Source organism: Saccoglossus kowalevskii, chromosome 21 (assembly GCF_978046115.1).
Source record: "Saccoglossus kowalevskii chromosome 21, keSacKowa6.1, whole genome shotgun sequence".
In the NCBI taxonomy this organism is placed as follows: Eukaryota; Metazoa; Hemichordata; class Enteropneusta; family Harrimaniidae; genus Saccoglossus; species Saccoglossus kowalevskii.
The window spans coordinates 21,777,340-21,801,448 of NC_140661.1; the positions used below are offsets into that span (position 1 = coordinate 21,777,340).

Consider the following 24,109-nt stretch of genomic DNA (forward strand, 5'->3'; position numbering starts at 1 on the left):
CGGCATTCAACAAGTCTAACAGTTCATTAGTACCGATGTCACTGCCACTGCCACAGTTGGTATTTTGGCATAGCAATTCACATCTCAATCTCCCTTCGTCTATTTCTTCCACTGTAAAGCCTTCAAACTCAGTGTCTGAATCAGACTCATCGAAAAATCTCAGAATTGCGTCACGATCAGTTTGCGATGACAGCTCCGAGTCGGCCGGTTGTTGTTGCATCCCGGTACTGGGGCCCGTAGTCTGCTGTTCGCTCACAGTTTGGAAATTCATCACTGAGTTAAAACTTTAAACGTATCACACAAATAGTTGTGAATAATTGCATAAAAAATCCAAAAATACTCGACAGGAATTTAATTCGTTCGATTACAAGTCAGCTGTGTTTACAAACAAATGCAAATACGCAGTGGAGGTCAACTGAATGATCGTGTCTGTCAACCACTGAAAAACCTTGCATATTCCCGCCACAGTCAAATTAGTGTGTAATTTATTCATATATTCGGAAGAAGTATTCCTTATTTGGCAGGATTCTTTATTAGGAATATACATATGGAACAGTAGGGCGGGAATTACCGGGGCAACGACACAGTGATTGTGTTTAAATATTCAAACCAACGGTAATTGATGACAGTGTCGTTTGGCCTACAGAGGTCATTGGATATTCCCGTTTAAAACCCCCATTTTAAAGCGATATTTGAACACTGTGAATGAAAAAAATACATGGATATCCAGTGGAAATACAACAGAGGCGAAATAAGGACTTGCAGTGAAAAATAGCAACGAAACTGGGATGCCTTTTTTACGGAACCAGCGACTACGGCAATTTTCACGTGTTGACCTCTGCTGGCACGCAAGACTGATTGCGATGACAGTCTGATTTTTCGACATTAAAAACTCGCCAACAAGGAAAAACAACATTTTATATAGGTAATTTATTTAAATAATGTTTCCAGTTCAGATGAATATAAATTTTATATGTATTATGCGTTTATTTTGGATAAAAACTGCGGTAGAATAAATGAACTTTCACCAAACATGCCGCTGTGTTTGTTTATTTATGCAAATTGTCACAGCTCTTCACAAACACCGTCCGAAAAACCCGTTGTACAAGAAAAGTACGAGGACAATTCGTATATAATTTTCAGTCTGAACGTACCTGTATTTCTAATTATTTTCATCAACAATTTATTTTTTCATGCAAAGATCATGGGAGATCAGAATCAACTTCTGTTTCAATCTATGAAATACCGGCCGTTTACGGCCGCATTGGGATTTTGACAGCGCATTAACGGGTGGCCTTTTACGGCCGGATTGGGTTATCTTTGGTCAGAAATAAGCGGCCGTATATGGCCGCATTGGGGCGCAAAGGGTTAATGTATGTACCAAATTTGAACAAAATCCGTCCATGCATAACTGAGATCCGGGTCCGGAATGGTGAAAATGTGCGATTTTGATGCATTTTCGGACTTAAAATGGCCGCTATTCGGCTATCGTTAATCGGATCATGAAAAAAATGCATGTGCATATGTCCCATATAATGTGTGATGTATGAGTGAAGTTTGAACTTAATCGGTCCATGCATGTTCGAGATACAGGTGATCACGGACGCACGGACGGACGCACGGACGGACGGACGCACACAGGGCAAAACATAAGTCCCCGTTTTCGGACTGCGTCCGAACGGGGACTAATAAAGTATTCCACAGTAATAAATTCATAAACACTAGTGAATTATTGCAGTTCCCCGCCCACTTTTCAAAAATATGCCATGGGTGCAATTTTGCCACACTGGAAAGCAAGCACTCGATTTCTTTCACTGTTTACTTACACGACATAGAAGATCCATCTATCATCGTCAATGTTAATATATGAAACGGCATCAATGAACCACCACAGGAACGTTTGTAATCTTTCATGGTATTTTATGAATCCAGGCGTTGTTGTATCACATTTATATATCTCAAACTGTGTGTCTTCACCATTTTTATGTACCGAATACGAATGTAGTAAATCACCGAATGGTGTAAAGCTGTCTTCTTTCGACAGCTCTGATCGAAATTTATCAAGACTATCAGTTGGATGTACTCCAAGCTTCTCGATGATCACTTTGGCGATATCATCAGCCTGCGGAAACAAATGAATTGCTTTTTATTAGAATATAATTATATTATAAATTTCCAGTCTTAGACATGCAATTGAACTGTTGAATGAAAATTGAGCAGAGGATGCAGTCATATATGTTGATAGATCTGACAACGACAAAATTCATTCACTTTCTTCTGCATTGAAATATCAGTTTGCCATTTTTGAATTTCAATTCAATATTTGGGTTTGAAGAACCAAAAGGTACCCTCCCCCTTTTGAAAATTAACAAAATTCTTGCAACTCATCAGTAGGCTGTCTTATATATTCCAAAAAATGTGAACAATTAAATTTTTGCCATTCCTCTAACATTAAATTGAAACATTTTACATATTTTTTGAAAATTTTGTTGATACTTTTGAATCAAATGGAGATAATTTCCAATTGAAAAAATGACAAAAGTTGATCCAAATGGCTGAGGGAGTTTGTGAGAATGACATTCTGAAGAGAAAATGCAGGTTTTCTAGTTCTTTTATCAGAGGCTTTGACTAGACACTGATTACTGATTAAAGGAAACATCAATCCAAACATAATGACCTCTAAAGAAAAATCTCCACAAATGTAGAAAAATACAATTTACAGTTTTTTTATATCACTTTTCATTCTCTAGATATTCAACTTTTCATCAGTATTATGTAGTCAGCCATCTTGATTTTCAAGCAAAGGATTATGGGTAAAGTATGACATAGAATCTGTTGTCAGAAATTGAGAAAATGATGTGATATATAACTTCAAAAGTTGAACTTCAAATTGGCTGAAAGTTTAAAAATCGGTAGCATACATGTACTGGTGCCATCCATGTTTATAAAATAGTCGTCATGGAAACAAAACTGAAAATATACATTTTTATGTTTTTCTACCAAATCCTCAAATTTCCTTATATTGTATACAATTTACCGATGTGAGTAGGTTACATAGGTGATATATTACATGTTGACCACAAAAATGGGACAAAAAAGTGTCATTCTATATTTCACAACTAAAATATCAATTTTTATTTTTTTAACGTTTTTAGCAATATCTTCACTTTATATGTATTTGTAATATTTTAATTTTTATTACTATAATTATATACATGAGTAATATGCACAACGAAAATTTGAACTAATTCGCATCAGTATTTCTCATGTTATAGATGAAATAATTTTCTCAATTTCTGACAACAAATTCTATGATGTCATACTTTACCCATAATCCTTTGCTTGAGAATCAAGATGGCTGACTACATAATACTGATATAAAGTTAGATATCTAGAGAATGAAAAGTGATATAAAAAAACTGTAAATTGCTTTCTCCTACATTTGTGGGGCCTTTTTTTAGGGGTCATTATGCTGTTTGGATTGGTGTTTTCTTTAAGGTTTAACCTATTCACCACCAGACTTTCTTGCCCAGATTTGTTAAGTTTATACTTCGTTCTTATTTTCTTCAATATTTCAGGAAATGAACCATAATTTTGGATCCAAAAGACAAACTTCGAGTCAATTTTTAGTTTTTACTCAAAATTTTATGCTATTTTTGTCCCAATCTTCTGAAGGAAAGTGCAGACAATAAACAAGATTATTTTGTGATGAAAAGCGGGAACTGGTGGTGAATAGGTTTTTTCGCAGGGATGACACTTCAGGGGCTCCACAATAAATTATTGTCCTCTTCCAAGAATCACAAAATTCACAACAATATTCATAAAACTAAATCAGTTCAACTATAATACTTTAAGGTTTTGAAATCAAATACTAATAAATCTTACTAACCGGGATATTATCTAATCTTGTTGGGTCCAACTTTTCACTACAAGTTTTACCCAAATAGAGATTTAATAAGCCGGCACTGTAATACAGTTGAATCTTCAAATTTTTGTAACCAAATATATTCTCACTGAAACAAGACAAAACAAAACATTATTACAATAGAAAAATGGCAAATTAAATTCTGGGCTGATCTAAAATTGTCAAGTCAGCTTGACATCAAATATGAACCAACCCACCCAAAGTTTTTAGTTTAACAATATTTAACCATGAAAAATACCCATTCCAGATGCAACTGCTGAACCATTGGGCAGCTGGCAGAACCCATTTTTTTTTTCTGAAGAAACCTGATATACTTTTTGGCATACACAGGCCTTGCACTGTTTTTGTAACTTGTCTTATGTTTTCAATCATATTTTCTTCCCAATCCAAGTATATTAGAAGTCAAGCATCTGCAAACATGCCGGGAAAAACACTGCCATGTCATGTCATGTCAGTACATTAAAAACAAGAAAATTATCGTTGAAATTTTTTATTATATTTAGTATTTTTTATTTTTTTTTGGTCATTTGTGATTGATGGTTTTAGTATTTAGGGCATATCATAAGTAAGAGTATTTCGTCTGTTTACATCAAGTGACCTATATTTACACGACGACTGGATGTTTAAAAGATTATTCGGAAGGTACTACTTTTTTAAATGTTGTCTCCCATACTCATGGCTCCAGATGAACAACTGATAATGCACACACATGTAAGAAAAGTTTCACAAGAGGTGGCAAACGACCAAGCGCTGGGAGACCGAGCATGTCACAGTTGTACCCAGACAATCATTTATTAAAAAAAATGGTTTTGAGGCACATCATAGACGAAGAGCCACAACTGGTAGCAGTGTTGTTATGAGACAAGAAATAAAACAGGCTCTGTACGAGAATGACCCCTCGTTGGAGCAGTGAAGAGTTGGATTGTCAATGATTTCCCGCAGTGATTCTTTCATGGCAATATCATGCAACAACATGAACAAAATAAAGATCAGTGTTCCAGCTGATACAATGTAGTAGATACCTCCAAGTGAAGTGCTGATAGCAGATAACACCAAGTGACACGCCCTCAAATGACAGACCAAATTTGTTCAAACCATGTGACATTACCAACATAACAGACTTGATGATGATCATCGAAAAACGTGACAAGCCAAATATTTCTCAACAGCGGTAGCGACTTCAATGTAAATTTCATCAATATTTTTTAATATACGACTCTGGAGAGAACGCAAGCTTGTCTGCCTGATTTTAACAGTATACTGGCTACAGCGGGTCAACATCATTGTAAGGGAGTGGTTGTTACTTTCCAAGAAGTTATCTGGCGTAATTTTAGCAGTAAAGTGAATACCAATCTCCGTATGAGCGACAAATTCCAATATTTTTTTAATAGATGTGTTGTGTATTACTTGGGGACAAGTCCAAATTTTCTTGGAAATATTGTGTTGTGGGGTTGAATAGGAAATAATAATGAACAGTAATAAATGGACAGCTATATATAGTTTAAGTTGTTTATTTTTCATATAGAAGCATTTTTACAGTGTCGGCAAAAAAGCGTACAAATTATTTTGGCTAAGTCGTGGGTAGTTGGATGGCTCCCAAAAATTCTACTGTGTTTTTCCTGCAGCTTGAAGTGAAAGACCTAATGTTTCATTGCGTTGTGTATTTAATTGGTCGTTAAAGGGCTTGAGGATGGAGGAGAAAACTTAACACCTACCGGTTATCAATTACCGAGAGGCAAAGGGGGATGGCGGCCTGACGCAAGGTGTCTACGGGGTGTCAAGTTGTGACTTCACCTAATTCTTAGCTGGTCCCCCTTCAATATAGTTCTAAAATACAGTATTACCCCGGGCAAGCACTCCTGCCTGGGCAAGCGCCCACCCCCTGTTTTCACAAAAGTTACATGTTGGGGACATCCTCTGTTAAACGCCCAGGGTGATTTTTAACCAAAAACGGTGTCAACAATAAAGTTTTATTTGTCAAAAACGAACACGTTTGATTTATTTAAATAGTGTGTTTGTTACGGTAGTTCTCTTTTTGGAGTGTTTAATGTTGGAATCAAAAAAGGTAAGAATAGATCTTCGATTAGAAAATATTCCGAAGCCAAAATATTTTACGGTATTTGTCAATCATTTTAAATCAATTGTATTCAATTATTACCGTGCACTTATGTTTTTTTCAGGTACAAACGACAGTCAAAAACTACCAGAAGACTATAAAGAGCATATCGAGGCATTTACAACATCTATCAAACACCTTCGTCGAGAAAATAACTACACTGTATACAATATCGGGAACATGGATGAAACCATGGTAAGATTTGACTCTGCGCCAAACATCGACCAACAACGTACGTGGCGAAAGGAAGATCAGGATTGCATCCACGGGAGCGAAGAAGAAAGGTTTTACAGTGTGTCTCTCAGCACGTGCTAGTGGACACAAAGATCTCGCATTTGTCATTTTCAGGTAGTAATTTCAGGTTTTAATAAATGTAGAAACCATGGATATTTTTTAACACAACGATCTCGCATTTGTAGGCTATGATACACTAGTTCTCTTTTTTTTACTGTGTTGGCTTACCACAACTCGCATTTCAAATACGGCAATACATATACGACTGACGTAAAGCTCCATTTATGATTGATTATTTAGTGTGTGACGTGAAATGTGTTTTATTCATTGGGACATTTTCGTTACTTGTTTACAGAGAAAAGAATGGTAAGATGGGTCCTAGGGTTATGGCGAACTTGACTATCCCTGACAATGTTCGCTTAACAGCAACACCTAATGAGTGGATGACATCAGAGAAAATGGTTACTTGGTATAATCGGTGCTGGGGTCCAAATAATGATGACGTCAACCGCATGCTTGTTATCGATCGAGCAAGACAGCATATGACCACCCAGGCGAGATCGGCAGCTGAAGATTGCGACACAGATTTGGTGTTCATACCAGCGGGCTGTACATCAATAGTCCAGCCGATGGATGTTAACGTTAATAAGCCTTTCAAGGATAATCTACGTCGAGAGTGGGTACATTACATGACAAAAGACGAGCGAACAGCGAAGGACAACCTGAAGCAGCCGACAAGACAAGACGTCCTGTCCTCGATTGGGTTAGTCGTTCTTGGGCAGCAGTTTCAACCGATGTCATCATCAAATCGTTCCTTGTGACAGCGATTGCACACAACCCTGATGGATCACAAGATGATATGATATCAGAAAAAATAATCCATGAAGCAGACACCGACAGACAGAATGAAGCAGTTGGTTTACTGTTTGATGATGATGGCGACGACAATGATGATTTGGACTTTGAGGGATTCAACATCGGTGAGGATGGCAACGAACGTCCAGGCAAGGATTTGAGAAGTTTCTTTCGGCAGCTATAATTAATGCAATAAACTTATAGACACTACCGTAAACCATTATCATTTGAATTCATGTTTATTTACAAGTCTCCGCTCAATCATTTACATTTTCGAAAATCCTTTACCGTTTTTTTTTTTGTAATTTTGTCATGTGTGTGGGTGCGTGAATAAATCATGTTAATGAGGTCGACCAGAGTTTATTTTCAGTCTGTTTTTTATGTATCGCCATTTGGATATGTTTATGTATTCACAATAGTTTGTAAACATTTCAAATCAGTAATAAAAGGTTTATTTGTTTCATAACCCTGTCTGCTATTCTTCAGTAATTACGATGCGATGTATCAATACGTGCGTGAACAAAATTATGCTAATGAGGTTATCGCCATCTTGGATTACAAGCGGTAGTTTTTCCCGGCCGTTTCGACTTGCACTGATCACGGTTACTGAAAAAGTAACCGTGCATTGATTACAATACTTACCATACTTTGTAGCCAATTTCAGTGAGTAATACAACTTCATTCGCTGACATAAAACTGACACCCGAGACTTCATTTGCTTGAAACAAAACTTACTTTTACATTCATGTTAGAGCTGGTCTTTGATAATAAAAGGTTGTTAAATAGGAGACTGAAATACACGAATGAACAGTGAATTCAAACAAACTTGTATTTTAACCAGAATCACAACTACCGTAAAATTCCTTTTTGAGGCCGCATGTCTATTTGTAGCCGACCCAAGACTTTGCAACAATGTATCAATTAAAAAATGTGCCGTTGTTGTGTTTCCTGTCAGTGAATACATGCCATGGCCACGTAAACAGAGAACGTTTGAGTGATAGACATGTTATTTTTATTGTGCAATAGCAAATGTTTGCTTGTTGTGTTTCCTGTAGGTCACCATATGCTTGCTATATCTCATCCTTCTCCCTGTCTAATAAACAAAAGTTGTCTATGTGTTTGAGGGTTAGACATAGTGTAATTTTTATTGTATGTGTGACAATAAACTTGAGTGGAACAGACTTGATATGCTGACATGGTAATGGGGTTGTGAAGCGGTCAATTGGAAAAATAAAGTATTGCACTCTTCCTGTCTATAAGTAAAACAAAAGTTCAGTGGCAATCGATTAAACGAATATTTGTTCGTGATTGGTTGAAAAAAATACAATGAAAGAGATGCATCAAGATATAAACCCGAGTTTTGAAGAAATTTTCATTTTGGGTCCAGTTCTGATACTGCTCAAAGTTCTCTGTTTGCTTACGCAACTTATTGTTATTTTTAACGATGCCATACCACATCCAATTAGCCATATTCACTGTGCTTCTTACGATTCATCTTTCAAACTAAAAGTTGTTTGTAAAGCACTCGAGTGGAAGAACAACAGAAAAACGGCTGACCACTTTGGTATTAACGAGAAACAAGTTCGTCAATAGATTCGGGCGAAAGATCAATTATACAACAAGAGTCAAGCCAATGCCATTTCTGGCTGACAACTACAAATGCAAGCTCGAAGAATGAGTAAGGACAGCACGTTTAAAGCAATCGATGGCTGGCTTCATGCTTTTAAGGCGCGTCATTCGTTGTCAACGTGGTCGCTAACATCAATTGGACAAAAATTACCAGCCGACTACGAGGACAAGATCCTGAAATTCCAGTGATACGTCATCAGCATTGTTATCCTCTGAGTGACATATACAACATGGACGAGATACCGTTGCAGTTCGATATGCCCGGGACCCAAACTCAAAACAGTGCACATTAAAACCACAAATTCAGGGAAAAAAGGGCTTTACTGCAGTTTTGACGATAACCGCTGACGGTCAGTTCGTTAATTCCATTCAAAGAAGAAAAAAAACGACAACTAGACGACCTCGCGCGGAAGGAAATAAAAGTAGAAGTACAAGAAAAAGGATATATAAACGAGTCCCGTAAGTAAGTATTTGTTTGTTTGTTTGTTTGTTTATTCCACACTATTCCCAATTGCTGGTATTTTTCGATACTTTATTCAATGCATTTTTTTAAAATTTCAGTTTGTCTGAGTTGGGTGACAGATACTTTTCCCAAACGTGGTTTGCTTTTTGGTGCCGATCATGCACATTCATGCAAGTTTTTTTAACGAACGTTTGACAGACAACATAAATTTTATTTTGCTTCGTTTAAATAAATATGAATAACAATTTTTGCTAAAAATTAAATAAAGCATGCATGTATCTATTTGGTAAAACAAATTAAACTAGTTACGTGATGAATCGTGGAGCTAAAATCAGCTGATTGTACGTGCTGACATTTACTTAATAATAGCTCTTTAAAATTCACATTTATTTTGTAATAATAAATATATATATATATTATGCTTATATAATTGTAGGTTTTTTCAACATCCATGCCAATAATGCATGTTACAAATGTGCCACGCCCACTCCACCTTCACATTGGCACGCCCTGTTTAATTTTCAAACCGTGGAGAACCTTGCATAGCCCTTGTGGCTTTGTCTGCCAAGTTATTTTTTGTGTCACAAAGTTAGCCATTAGATTGTGTATTTTTACCATTTTTAGATTGTATATTTAATGAGAAAACAAAACTAATCCTTGGGCAGTAAATTTGTCAAGTGCTCTTGTTTTGAAACATAATTTGTTCAATATACTTATTCAAAAGGACTTACCTTTGGCCAAAAAGTTGATGTGTAAATTCTGGGTGGAAGTTCTTGCTATCGTCATCGATATCACTTGGTGTTTTCACTGATAAAATAAATATAAAATTGTTATATAAATGACAAAAAAAAATATTTTTGTGTCGGGAGACAGTTCCTAACATTGAATGTCACTGTTGTCTCTCCTGACTTTTTTATGTGTAATTGTAAGTGCCAGTGCTAATAAAAAGTGCAGTTTGCTACAGACACCATTCTTCCTATTATAATTGCATTATTGTAATTTAATGCGCTATATGCAGGTCAACCAGGCCTAATCAAACACAAGCACCTACAGATATTAACCTAAGTTCTCTAAAGTTTGTGACTAATCTCATCCAGTGGATTTAGCCTTTCCATGGAGTCTGTAGCACACCCTCCCCAGGTAGAGGTCAACTCATTTTAATGTATTTTTAGTACTACATGTACAATGGGCCATCAAAGAATGTCAGAAATACAACCCTTCATGCAAGGAGACTGATATATACATACCCAATTTGATATGAATTGCATCATTAGCTGAAGTGACATACTGCTCCAAAGAGGTTCTCATAATCGAGATCTCTGCAATACCAACTAGAAACAATTAGAAATTAAAAGTTACCTTTGGTGTAAACATTAAAAAAATTCTTTTATTCAAGTTATTTTTTGGAAACATTTATTATAGCACAATACAAATACAATTACCTGGTAAAGACAATTGATATATAGTATTGTCTTCTCGCATTGACAAAAAACTATTACATACATGTAGTTTGTTCTGCAGAAGATTCTGAGCGTTATTTCTTCAAATGTTATTTTTTTTGCAATTGTTACTTAAGTTATGGATGGCACGATGTTGGACAGAGATTTTTCCCAGATGCTTGAGCCTGAATATTTCGGCCATGAGTTTCAAGCAGGGCGGATGCAGAAATCACACTGACATCGCTCCGAACTTGTAAATTAACATCGAAATTGTATCGCGTATATATTCATGTTTGTGTGCGACATGAATATAACGCACCACAGGCGTTAAGATTGTCGAAAAGAGTGATTTTGCGGAGCACCTCAAACAATGTTTAACTGTCAAGTGTCATTTTCATACTGAAAACTGGCGGGCATCTTTCCTTTTATATACCCAGAGCTCAAACATAAAGTTCTCATTTCTCTGACAGACAACTAAAATTCAGCCTTGGAATACACCGAAACTATAAACAGTGTGCATTGAAATACAGAATTGTGAATGAATATATGTACTTTGCATTTTGTGTTATAAATTGTACAAGTTTATGTTGAATGGTCGAGGGACAAGGATTTTAAAGTGGCATGCATAGCCTCTCGTCATTTTGTAGTTTGTACAGTTAATTATATTTTGCCATTTCCTCTATTATCAACTCTATAATGTGATTATTTCTTAATGTAGAATTCCCCCATTACTGCATAAGTACAGAACAGTGTTGGTTGGTTGGTTGGTTCAGTAAGTTAATTTTGGGGAGTTGTTTGCAGTATGGAGCACCAGGTGTATAGCTTGCAGTGAATGACCTGTTTGTGGTATTATAATGCTTTTGAATAAATGCATTCAAAGTTTATTTACATCAACAAAACATCTAAAACTGATGCCCTGATGAGTACCTAGGGAGAGAAGGTGTGCAGATAAGCAGTTAGTAAATAAACAGAACAGATAATTATAATTAAATCATAACAAGTCAGATGGCACGACAATAGTGACACAAACTGCTGGGTAGGGTGTTAATGAAATAATAACAACAGACCTGTGTGGCAGAATAATCTGTGTGCAAGATGTTTTAATTAATATTAACTGATGATAACGAAATAAACAACAAGATGTGTGAAGGCAGTGTAATCCGTGTGCTTAGGTGAATGAGATAAACAAAGATTAAATAATGGCTTGTGATAAGATAAGCTGTTGAAGCAGTAGCAATTGTGGTCAGGTACAGTCAATAATGACTTGAAAGGAAAGAAAAGCATCCTTTCAGCCACATATGGCAACTGAAAATGAATGCCATTCCTACAACGTTAAAGGCCCAGGTATACTATAAATATGGTCCTAAACAATAGGGATTATTTCCTTGCTTGTCACGCTGTAGTAAACAGCTCCAGCCAAGCCCCGGTAATAGCGCGTTTTCTCGAACTTACAGGTCGATTATGTCGTGCCAAAGTGGATGCATGTGACTATGAATATCACAGCAGTGACTGTATGTAGTATTTATGACAATAAATAGTGTACGAGCTGAGATTTTGGCGGATAAAAGTCAAAAACTCGAACCGAGGAAAGAGACACGCTACTAATCTGGAATAATTAACTACTGTCAATCAAAGTCACGTGATGTTGGACTGCTGAAACAGGATGCGTCATAGGCTATGCAAGTGATTAACAACACTCATTAGCATAGTCACACCTCCAATTCACACTTGCCAGGGGCAAGTGAATTGGGCCTTTAAAGGGGCACCTTCCAGTTAAGCCTAATCTCACAACAAATTTACTTTCTGGATTAAAATAACAATGGATAACAAAAGATAGATTAACATTGTAAACAACATAGACAATAGTGTCCCATGATTCTTTGGTGCAATCCATTGGATTGAGCGGTTCCCCTTTAACCTCAAAATATGTGTACATTGCAAGCCTGATAGATACATGGTTGTAAATTAACAATTTAAACTGAAAGAGTATTACAATCTTGCACACACAATGCAGTAAGTATTTTTCATATATTATTGCAACAGCGAGAATGCACTACAGCATAAGCATCTGAAACAATAGATGTGATTCTTTCATACCACCAGTCATTTACAAAACAAAACATGCAACATAAACGCAAAGGAAATGTTGCAAAGTTATGTTTGTCCCACAGTTTACTGCAAACATTTTTGATTTGTAACAATTTATATATATATAAAACATTTATGTCATCAGGTTTCTGCTGTTCAGTGTCATACCAAAGATTCATAAGATAAGGGTATGCAACTTTTGTAACCATAAAGATGATGTGCAATGAAGATCTCGAGATAAATGTACTCACATGATTACAGAGTGTTTGAAAACAATGAAGATCCCATTCTGCTATTGAAGGTCTATCAAATACATTTCTAACAATAGCATCAAATAAACTCTTGAAAGGTTTGATTACATAACCAGTAATAATTAGAAAAATTATCACCATGTTCAAAACATATTAGTCTATGGGCTACTGTAGACCCCCTCCCCTCCCTTAGGGATTTTCATTGACCATAATTTTTAGTTAGCCAGGACCCTCAGCTATCTTAATTAGGTTGTTTACCATAAAATCGGTGGTGAGTGTGAGAGCCACGGCTGTTGCCATAGCAACATATTTATAAAATAAGGGAAATGAAGAAAATGACATATCTCTAAGTAAACAACATACAAACTCAAAATAAATGTCTATGTATATAATTTTGATGATACCCAGTTGATGACCATGACCTTGGTCATTCAAGATAAGGGACATTGTGTAAACAAAAGAAATTTTGAAAAAAAAAAATTTTTGCTCGAAAGTTGAAGTCAGAATCAATTTTCCAACATTTTAGATGGATGACACCTAAGCATATACTCCTTGGAATGTCATTATGGCATTTGACAGGAAGAGCAGACATTGTGAAGTTGGTGAACAGATTTGGGCACTGTGTGTCATATTCAGTTATACTAGAAATCCTGACTGCTATCCACATGGTTATAAAATCCTGTGATAGTCCAATTCCACATTATAGTCCATTCCAAAACACAAGTGCTGCACTTCTGGTGGGACAATTTTGATGTCAATGAAGAGACAACATCTGGTGATTCACGAGACAGTCATTGACCAATCAAATGATGACAATTATGAATTACCTGTCATGGCTAGGACAAAGATGCAATCAGTGACAGATGAAGTTAAAATAATAGAGCAATTTTTTGTCAAAAAACATGTTGAACACAGCCTTAGTGTTCAGATTACTGAACCTCAACAAACAAGAGAATATGTTTCAAACGACAAAGTATCTGACATGATATGAGGTTGGATTTCTCTTACTGGAGAGAGAAGGGAAGAATGAGAATCAATAGTGGAATACATGCCTCCAGTAAATGCCTCGATCACTGAAAACATGACTGTGATGCATGTGCTAACGATTTCCCAGGAGGAATCTGCTGCTGTTGGTCAGCCCTACACGATTGTTACATTCGATGTAGCTGCTGCATATGGAATTGTATGGACGTATCCAGATCGATTCAAGAATGTCATCATTTAACTTGGGACATTCCACATGGCGTGTGCATATATAGGTGCATTGGGGAAATATATGAAGGGCAGTGGATTGGAGGAAGTTGTGGTTGAATTCACAGTATGTGCAAGTGAGTCGATAGACAAAGTCATGAATGCGAAACATTACTATAGGGCCAGGCTTGTTATCAGAACATCATTAGACGCTCTAGGTCGACTGTTGTTGACTTCATTTCATGACGATGTAGGTGAAGTAGATATGAAGTTAATGTCCAACTTAGCAAACAAGCCTAACTTAGAGAACTTGTGGAAAACCCAATATGGAAAAAATGAATACAGAAGTATGATGAGTACAAGGACAAGTTGCGTGCTGGAGAAAAGGGCAAAACACCACAGTTATAGATAGGGTAGATGGAGTTTTCCTTATGAGTTTCCTAAGGGCTGAACGCCAATGACATCACCTTTTATATGGCCTGTCTGCATGAATAGTTCCCTCTCTTCTTTGGTCACCAAACTATGCAATTTATACATCACTGTACTTGAATGTACTCCTTAAACATTCACACACACACACCCTGGCGCTATGAAGCTTCTTGAGAATAATGGATTGAGTGTGAATCGATCTGGTGTTCCAAATTCTCGAAATGCTGTTAATATAACAATTAAATAGACCTATAACCCTGCCCGCTGGCATGGTCCTGGAATCATTGTCTTCAGTCGTAACTTGCTATTGGCAGCCTATCATAGAAGGAGTTTCACTCGGCATGCACAAGCAGACTATCTACAGGCAACACTAGAATTTGCTGGCATTGGAAATGATGAGATGAACTACCACAAAGATGTCACCACATCAGAGATTGTAAAAGGGGAATCTGCAGTGCAGAAGAAGATCACTGCCTTCTAAAACTTTATCAATTCCTTCATGATACCTGATGTGCACAATCTGTATTGCATATCATCAGGGAGACCAGTTTCATACGAAATATCCATTGATTTACTTGCAGTTAACATACATGGCACCAACGCATACAAGAGATTCATAGAAAAGGAACTAGTGCAGAAGACAGTCACTTTTAATGCACCAATCAATCGACTGAAATTGAAGTCGTTTGCATCAATGGCCGTGAAACAGTTTGTAACAAGTTCAACAAAGAAGACAAGGAACTGGTAACAGAGAGAAATGTATTTGGGCAGCTCATACTACTTGCAATGAATCATGATCTATGCATGGAAAATGTGATGGCATACCCACTTGGCCCAGTGCCTTGGAGAGCAAACTGGAAGAGGGACATACTGTGACAAGCAGGCCAGATCATGTGGCTCATATTATTGATGGAAATGCAATGTTCCAATCATTAACACAAATCCCACAAACTTTTGAAGAGTTGGCTCGGCGTATATTTGCGAAGCTCTCAAATATTACCTGTGTTGACTTTATCACAGATACATACCAGACTCAGGGTATCAAGAAAATAGAGAGGGAACGCCGTGACACATTACATCCACATTCCCAAAATTAGAAAATACACATTATTAAAGCACATATAGTCAAGTAGGCCACTACTACACCTATTTTACCAATTTACATTTGATATGCTATTGATTCTAGACAATGCCTTGATATTATTTTTCAGGAGAAAGCCGACACCGGAATCATTCTCTACTGCTGTCATATTGCAATACACTGCATAGATTCAAGTGCCATAATAATCCGGTCTCCTGATACAAATGTTTTCCTCTTGCTGATGAAGTTTTCACAGAATATCAGAATACCACTAATCATGGACACTGGTGTTGCAGACAAGCGAAGGTTGATCAACATTAGCTCAGCAGTCCAGGCAATTGGCAATGAGCTATGCAATACATTGCTTTCATTTCACGCATTCACCGGCTGTGATTCTATAAGTTCATTTGTGCGTAAAGGCAAGGTGGGACCCCCTGCTTGTCTTGCAAAGGAACCCACAATTTATTCCTCTCTTCACAAGCTTAGGTATGAGCCAGGCTCTTACCACAGATGAATTTGATGAATTGAAGGCATTCACATACCTTATGTATGAAGCGAAGCCAGGTGTAAAAGATCTCAAGCTTCGATACACTATATTTATGACACGTTACACACTGAAGAACAAGTTACTGTCCAATATCAGGCTCTCATCTGGAATCAAGCTGATGTGGCATATCCGGACTTGCCAAAGCCTGAAAATGGTCATGACTGGCAACTACAAGGAGACTAATTGCAGTACAAATGGACAGAAGAGAAATTGCTCCTGAAGGAACTTGTTGATTTGGTGCTGGGCAGGGTGATGAAGAAGAGGATACTGGAAATGATTATTACAACATACAAGATGATACATTTGATGATGATGATGATGAATATGACTTTTCTGACAATATGTGAATGTGTATATATTTACTCGAAAAAAGGATAACATTTCAGTGATAATCCGCTTATAATAAAGGAAGACAACTTTAAAAGTGTTAATACTCATCCATATATGATTGTTAAGATAAATGAAAAGTGTTATTATAGAGACTACAAAAGAAAAGTATAATACCGTAAAAACCCTCAAATAAGAGCCACTTTGTAACACTTTCATTTCTGGGTGGTGCTTATTTGAGGTAACATGTTGACAACTTTGTAGCCAGTGGCTCTTAAACCAGGGTCATCAAACTTTTTCATTGTGAAATAGGGAAAGGGATAGGCAAACACACACACAACCAAAACAGACAAGTAATTATTAATGATGTACCATTGCAATTAATTTATTCTGTAAAAATACTGTTATGGGAATAACAAATGTCAAATAAATACGACGATTCGACGTTTCATCGATAATGTGTAGCAATGCCTGAAGTCGGATTTGGTAGCACTTTCAGTGTCTGACCCTACACTCGAATCACTTGTACCTCCGTTGTACAATTGTTTACCAAGTTTGGTACGGCAAACTTTTTTCTTGAAAACTGGGAATAACTTGCGTGGCTGTGGCTGGCGTTGTGGTTGATTTGGTGACGATATAAAATAGTTTCGGATAGAATTGATCTGACCAGCAGCGACAGGAGAAGACATACTTGCAAAGCAAGCATGGAACGAATGAAGAAAATGATGCCCAATCACTTGTATTTATGGCAAAAACAATAAATAAAAACACATTTTTCTATAGATTTTTACAGCTTGGGTACTTGGGCATTGTTTTAATTGCGCTAGACGTCAGACAGCACAGCTTTGGTTTATATTTCCTGTTTCATAATCAAGCCAGCTTATAATGATATGTTAATGATATTCACGTACTTCACAGTCCACGCAAACAGGGTCAAACTATAGCCCCACCCCTATATAACCAAATACGAAACGATACCGAGAAAGTAACAATTACATGTATTAAAAATAATTTCCTGTGACCAATCGGAGAGACGAAATCATTCACGAAAGCCCAGGCCTGTTACAAGGCATTTTCTGATTGGTACAAGTTCAGACTATTTTCAATTCTCACAAATAGCTAATTTAAATATTTGGGTCAGCGGGTCATGTAGACTTCACTTTGCTGTAAGACAAGTTGATCGCGCAAGTTTGTGGAACTAATCCATTCGACTTCAATTTTGATTATTTTCGGCAATAGAGTCCTCTCCAAACTAATGCCAATTATTTTGTTACTTCCCTGAAGATTTTGTCTCGAATCACCATGGATACAGTCTGGCGCCCACACCCACCATTAATATTATGGCAAACAGGCAGATTTTGATAGCTGATGGTCCTATCTAACTAAAAAACATGATGTGCAAAAATCCCTAAGCGGGGGGATGGTTTCGGTTATTGGCCCCCAGTTTATATGAATTGTGAAGCTATTATGCAAAGACGTTAGCAAATCAAACTTCAATCAGTTCTTCAGTCTGCTGAATTTGCAACTGACTTTCTAGATGTGTAGGGTTGTCTTGCAATGTTGTGAATTTGTCATCTTACAATTTGTGAGAGATCTTTATTGCGTACCACATCAGCTGCGCACTCTAATCTTATAAATTCTTGATCACATATTTTCCTGCGCGTTAAAAATAAGCTCATTCGGTGATGAAGCGTTGTACAAAAAATATGAAATATAAGTTGTGTTCACGTTACACGAAGTACGGGCTAAGATTTAAGCTGATTTAGGCTTATCTAGCATATTTGCATTTCGGCTAGACCCAATTGCGTCCACGCACAGGGAGGGCCAGTCGTTAGCACGGGCTAAAGGGGTGCCATTAGTCGGTGACCTTTGGTAAGCCGCTATTTACGAACGAAAAATGAATGACCAGGGTTCTCCCCAGAAAAAATGCATAGCACCGGGGCTAATTTGCATAATAATTTGCATATCATTTACATATCTTTTCTTCATTGATTAACAGAACTTATTTACAATTATGAATATTAGTGAGCTCAGTCACAGGGCAAATATTTTTTTTAATGGAATCAACACATTATGTTTCACAATTTAGAAGAGTTTGAAACATTCTCGAAATACAAATGCTACAGACTAAAAACAAACACAAATACATTATTGTTGCAATTTAATTGTTTTGTAAAACGTTGAAGGAAACGCATTCAAAACGTTAATCCAGATTTATGTTCACGAATCTCATAATTTTATTCACTCCAAAAACATTCTCCTTCAAAAAATCGATCACGTAATTATTAATTGACGTATTGTTGTAATTTATTATTCGTACCATCAATTTCTAAAACGTTTACAATTACAGTAATGAGCGAACAAATAAAGCTTCAAAACGATCATCAAAGTTACGACGTGACATAACTTACTTGGCCATGTTATACACCAGTTATAGCAATAATTCCTCAACAAATTTTACTTCTTTTTTTTTTTTGATATGAAATGTAAGTAAAATCCGACTTATTTTTATCGGGAGCGATTATTTTTGATCACTTGATCGCTTTGGTAAATCAAAGAAAGCTTAGAAAGAACTCCCATGTGCTGAGAGTATTGGAGACACATTAAATATAATTCGAAATTACTTAGCTGAAAACTAATTATGCAAATCAGAAAATTAATATGACCAGATTTGAGTGTAAAACTAATGATGTCTGCGCAATGTAACAGAAAATCTATGTCTCCAAGTTTAATTGAAATGTGATTAGAACCAAAAAATTATGAATTATTATGCTTATTAGGGAATATGAACAGATTTTTACCCCAAACTAATTAGGTTTGTACATTGTCCTAGAGCATCTTTGTACTAAGTTTCATTGAAATGGAATAATTAGTACCGTGAAAACTCCAAAATTTCGACCCCTCTAAAAATTCGTCCGCCTATTTATTTGCAACGAAAAAAATACCGATGTGAGCGTTCAAACGGGACCTTCCTCAAAGGCATGAATCCGGGTTTCTGATTGACTGAGAGATTTTTATTTTATTGGTAACGAAAATATATTCTAAATAAACGAAGTTTCAAATAAAAACGAACACAAAAATCTCGGCATGCTGCGTTTCTGAATTGTTGATTATTACTGTACTCAGTAGTGATTATAATAATGTACACAAAATAAATTTGTTGAATGGTTATGAAATACAAATAAAAGTCAACTTAGTTTCATCGTAAGCGAATGATTCCGGTCTCGTATAAACGTTTGATGCTGTAGGATATCCGCCATGTTCTCTTAGGTCAAATAGGTCAAATCGCTAATTAACCAATCAAAAAGCTGGATGATGCCAACGTGTTCAAATTACCATAGCTTATTTAAATATGTTAATGTTATTGAACGCAATGCGGAAGAGATTGATGTTGTAGTACGATATTTTGGCTTGGATTTTGATGCGAAAACGGCATGATTTTTTTTAAATAAAAAAATTAGTTGTTTTTAAAAAATAAACTGGTCATCTGGAGAATATTTCAACATTGTTCACAGTGATAACAGCTCATTCTCGAAAGGAAGCTTACCCGATCACGCTAGTCACGATAAAAATCATACACGTGTACTCTTGAATAGACAGACGTCAATGACTACGGAAAAACTTAGACTCTATTTTAGCCGGCAGGATAGATTGAAATGTCCGAAAAATGACGCCAAAATACACCTTAAAAGTCCCATTTTATTTTCTTAAATCCCATTTTATTTTTTAATCCAAGGGCGAATTTACGGCAGAATTTGGTCCCTCAAATAAGGGACACGCGAGCTTTGATTCTAACCGGATACATTGCACTGGGTCGGGGAGATCGTTTGCTAAACTTCCATGTATCTTTTGTCCAATGGGTACCTGTACTTCGAACATTCGCAAGTTTTCCTAGGTAGTGCGAGACAGCTTTGTCTTTTGACCTATTAGTTTTGTGCTGACCTCTTCTCCGCGTCTTGATGTTTTGTTTTGCTTGTCATAATACTCACTGATTGATGACTTTGTTTAGATTTTGAGTTACAACTCGGCCACGACCTTTGCTTTTACCGTGAAACATGAGGAAGTTTACGTCAATTGACGGACATTGCATTTTTTAAAAACTAATGAAGCACACTGTCTATCATCCCCATTTTTTTTTGCTGATTTCTATTCTGAAAAATTCGACCGTCCGAAAATGCACCTTAATTTTGACTCTAAAAACACGTCACATTTCTAACACCAATTATTTAAAACCGGTCGAAATTTTGGAGTTTTTACGGTACTTTAGATATCAGTGTGAAAGCTTAAAATTGGTTAATTATGCAAATTAGGTAATTAATATGTACAGATTTTAACCCACAATTATTCAGGTCTGTCTATTGTCCTACAGCATCCATTTACATTCATTGATATGTGATGTATAGTACCTGAGATATCAGTGTGAAAGTTGGTTAATTATGCAAATTAGGTGATTAATATGCACAAATATTTACCGGAAACTAATTGGGTCTGCATAATTCTAAATTCATTGAAATGTGATGATTAGTACTTTAGATATCAGTAGAAAAGCTGAAAATTAATTAATATGCACAATTATTTACCCTAAAACTAATCAGGTCTCTGCATAGTCCTAAAGGATCTATGTACCAAGTTTCATTGAAATGCGATGATTAGTACTTGAGATACCCGTGGAAAAGCTGAAAATTAACTAATTATGCAAATTAGGTGATTAATATGCACAAATATTTATCGAAAACAATCAATCTGCATAGTCCTTGAGTATGTAAGTACCAAGTTTCATTGAAATGTAATGCTAACTACTTATATCAAATGCTGAAAATTAATTAATTATGCAAATTAGGTAATTAATATGTACTGATATTACCATAAAAACTATCAGGTCTGTGCAGTGTCGTATGACATCTATGTACCAAGTTTCATTGAAATGTGATGATTAGTACTTGAGATATCAGTGGAAAAACCGAAAATTGACTAATCATTATGCAAATTAGGTAATTAGTATCCACGGATTATTACCAAAAACTAATCAAAACCTAGCATTAGTTCAGAGCATCTATGTACCAAGTTTCATCAAAATCCAATGAGTGGTTGTTTAGATATCAGTGGAACAGTCATGGAACCACTAAAAAATAGCTAATTATCATGCAAATTAGGTAATTAATATGCACGGATTTTACCAAAAATTAATCAAATCTGCGCACATGTTCAGAGCATCTATGTACCAAGTTTCATCAAAATCCAATGAGTGGTTCTTTAGATATCAGTGGAACAGTCATAGAACAGCTAAAAATTAGCTAATTATCATGCAAATTAGGTAATTAACGAGCATGGATTTTTACCAAAACCTAATCAAATCTGCGCATTGGCCCAGAGCATCTATGCACCAAGTTTCATCAAAAACCGATGTATGGTTCTTGAGATAGCAGTGGAACAGTCGGACACACATACACACACACATACACACACACATACACACACACAGACACACTAACTGCAAAGACTCCCATTTTGTGCTTCGCACATGGGAGTCAAAAAAAACCAGACCCGCCATGATGTTTGTGAAACATTAGCATGTGTCCTTTGACCCGATGGATCAAGAATTCCATTAACCAATCAAAATGCCGCATGGTAATGCCGGTAGAACCCGAAGTTTTCCGAATGGTAGTGATCATAAAAATTACATTGCGGAAGTAAAGCGATGTCGTAGCACGATGTGTTGGCATCGATTTCAATTGAAAACTGCATGACAGCTTTCGAAAGAGTTGATTTGCAATTTTTAAAAGGTAAATTAGGTCTTGAAAGAAGAGTTTTTACATGACTCGCAATGATAACAGTTCAAATGTATTTTACCAATTCACGCAATAAACACGTTTTTTTTTTTTCTTGAGTAGCGTGAACTGATCGTGAACTCCGATTTGACCATGTTATATCGAGGTGGTATTGATTTTGAAATAATTTTAGCTTTCAATCTAAAGACTGTGTCTATCGCAGAAAGTATTTACTTACAAACAAAGAGGTGCTAATTCCACAAATTTGACTAGCCGCTACGTATCGTGCGACTAGGTCTATTGTTTATAAATTATAATCCATGACTGGCAGGATGCGTGTCGGTCGGTCGGTACGTAATTATACCAACAATCAGACAATAGTCCTCGTCGGAAGCATTTCCGTGGTGGTCACTAATTTTGAGTGACGGTCGGGGCCGACCGGCGTGGCGAACAAAGCTTTTTCACATCTGATATTGGCATGTCAAATATGAAATCAAGCGCCGAGGTGGGAACACATAGCGCCGAGGTCCCAAGTGAAGCGCTGAGATTCACAGGTATAGCGCCGCGGACCTCGGCGCTAAAAAGCCCTAGGGAGAACCCTGATGACATGCGCGAGGTTCTATTTCTGCTGCTGGCATGTTTTGTTCTAATTTTGAAGCGACGTGCACAGGAACACGAGAGAAGACGGACCACTTATTTGGATGCACACAAACAGTATACAACGGGCGTAACAGAATACAGCGTTTTATTAATGCATGTCGTAGACAGCGAACCAAATTTATTTTGTCTATGATTGGAGCTGCTGTACGCTCAACTACAGTGACCCGATTAGTGTGGAAGTGAGCGCGAAGTAATGACTGGTGGAATAGTGTCGTTATACGAACACGGGACAATTTTCACACCCAAAGGTCGCCGCAGAGGGCGCTTAACCCTGGGCTAAGCGTTCGCGCATACTTCGTTAGCCCGTGCTAAGGTCTAGACCGCGTCTTAAATTCGGATCAGATTTAACCCGTACTTCCTTAGCCTGTGCTAAGCGTTCACGAACGTTTTCTTAGCACGGGCTAAGGAATTTGACCTCTTAGCCCGTGCTAAGGAGCTGTGCGTGAACGCAACTATTGAGACCATATTCTGATGTAACGTGAAATCAGAGTAGTGTAAATAAACAAATATTGCAACAGTGACAGACCGACGACACGGAGTGTGTATTGTGGACATAATATTACTGCGAGATTTATATAAATCGTCAAGTAGAAAACAGATATCACTGCTCCATCTAAGGAATGCATAGATATCTGACATCTTACTTGAAATATTAGAAAAACTGAAAGTTGCTAACTTCTGATGTACAACCTATGCATTTTAAAATTTTAATGTAATATAATTTTTTCAATCTATAAAACGAGCGTAGGTGAAGAAGAGATCGCAATGGCAACAAAACTGACATTTCAACTGATTATATGTAACATGAGTTCCCATGGTGGTATCGTAAATACTTCATACGGTTCCTATAATACTCATGTACTTTTTCTCCGTACTTACCCGCCATCTTGGTTCTTCTTTCGCGGGGTTTCCCATATACAGTCATGCGCAGTTAAACCATATCAGCCTCGTTTTGAAACTACTGTCTTCGAGATTCGCGTGCCTGGTAATGATTACTTTATTTTGTCGTCATATTGAAACAGTTCATTATGTTGATGTCTATCCATTGGACTTATTCGATACACTCATAAATTAAATTAAATTAAAATAAATATTAAGACGTGGTG

The 24,109-nt window shown here is 36.7% G+C and overlaps 1 protein-coding gene across 1 annotated transcript in view; it reads right to left on the bottom strand.

Annotated features, from left to right (window-relative positions):
* Hat1 (histone acetyltransferase type B catalytic subunit) overlaps nt 1-23,906 on the bottom strand; it is a 41,157-nt gene extending 17,251 nt beyond the window's left edge. Inside the window, 5 exon segments of the mRNA NM_001184817.1 lie at nt 1,827-2,122; nt 3,890-4,013; nt 9,954-10,029; nt 10,470-10,553; nt 23,883-23,906. Of these exon segments, the coding sequence (NP_001171746.1) occupies nt 1,827-2,122; nt 3,890-4,013; nt 9,954-10,029; nt 10,470-10,553; nt 23,883-23,889 (587 nt within the window). The 5' untranslated portion in view covers nt 23,890-23,906.
* Nucleotides 23,907-24,109: the final 203 nt, after the last annotated feature.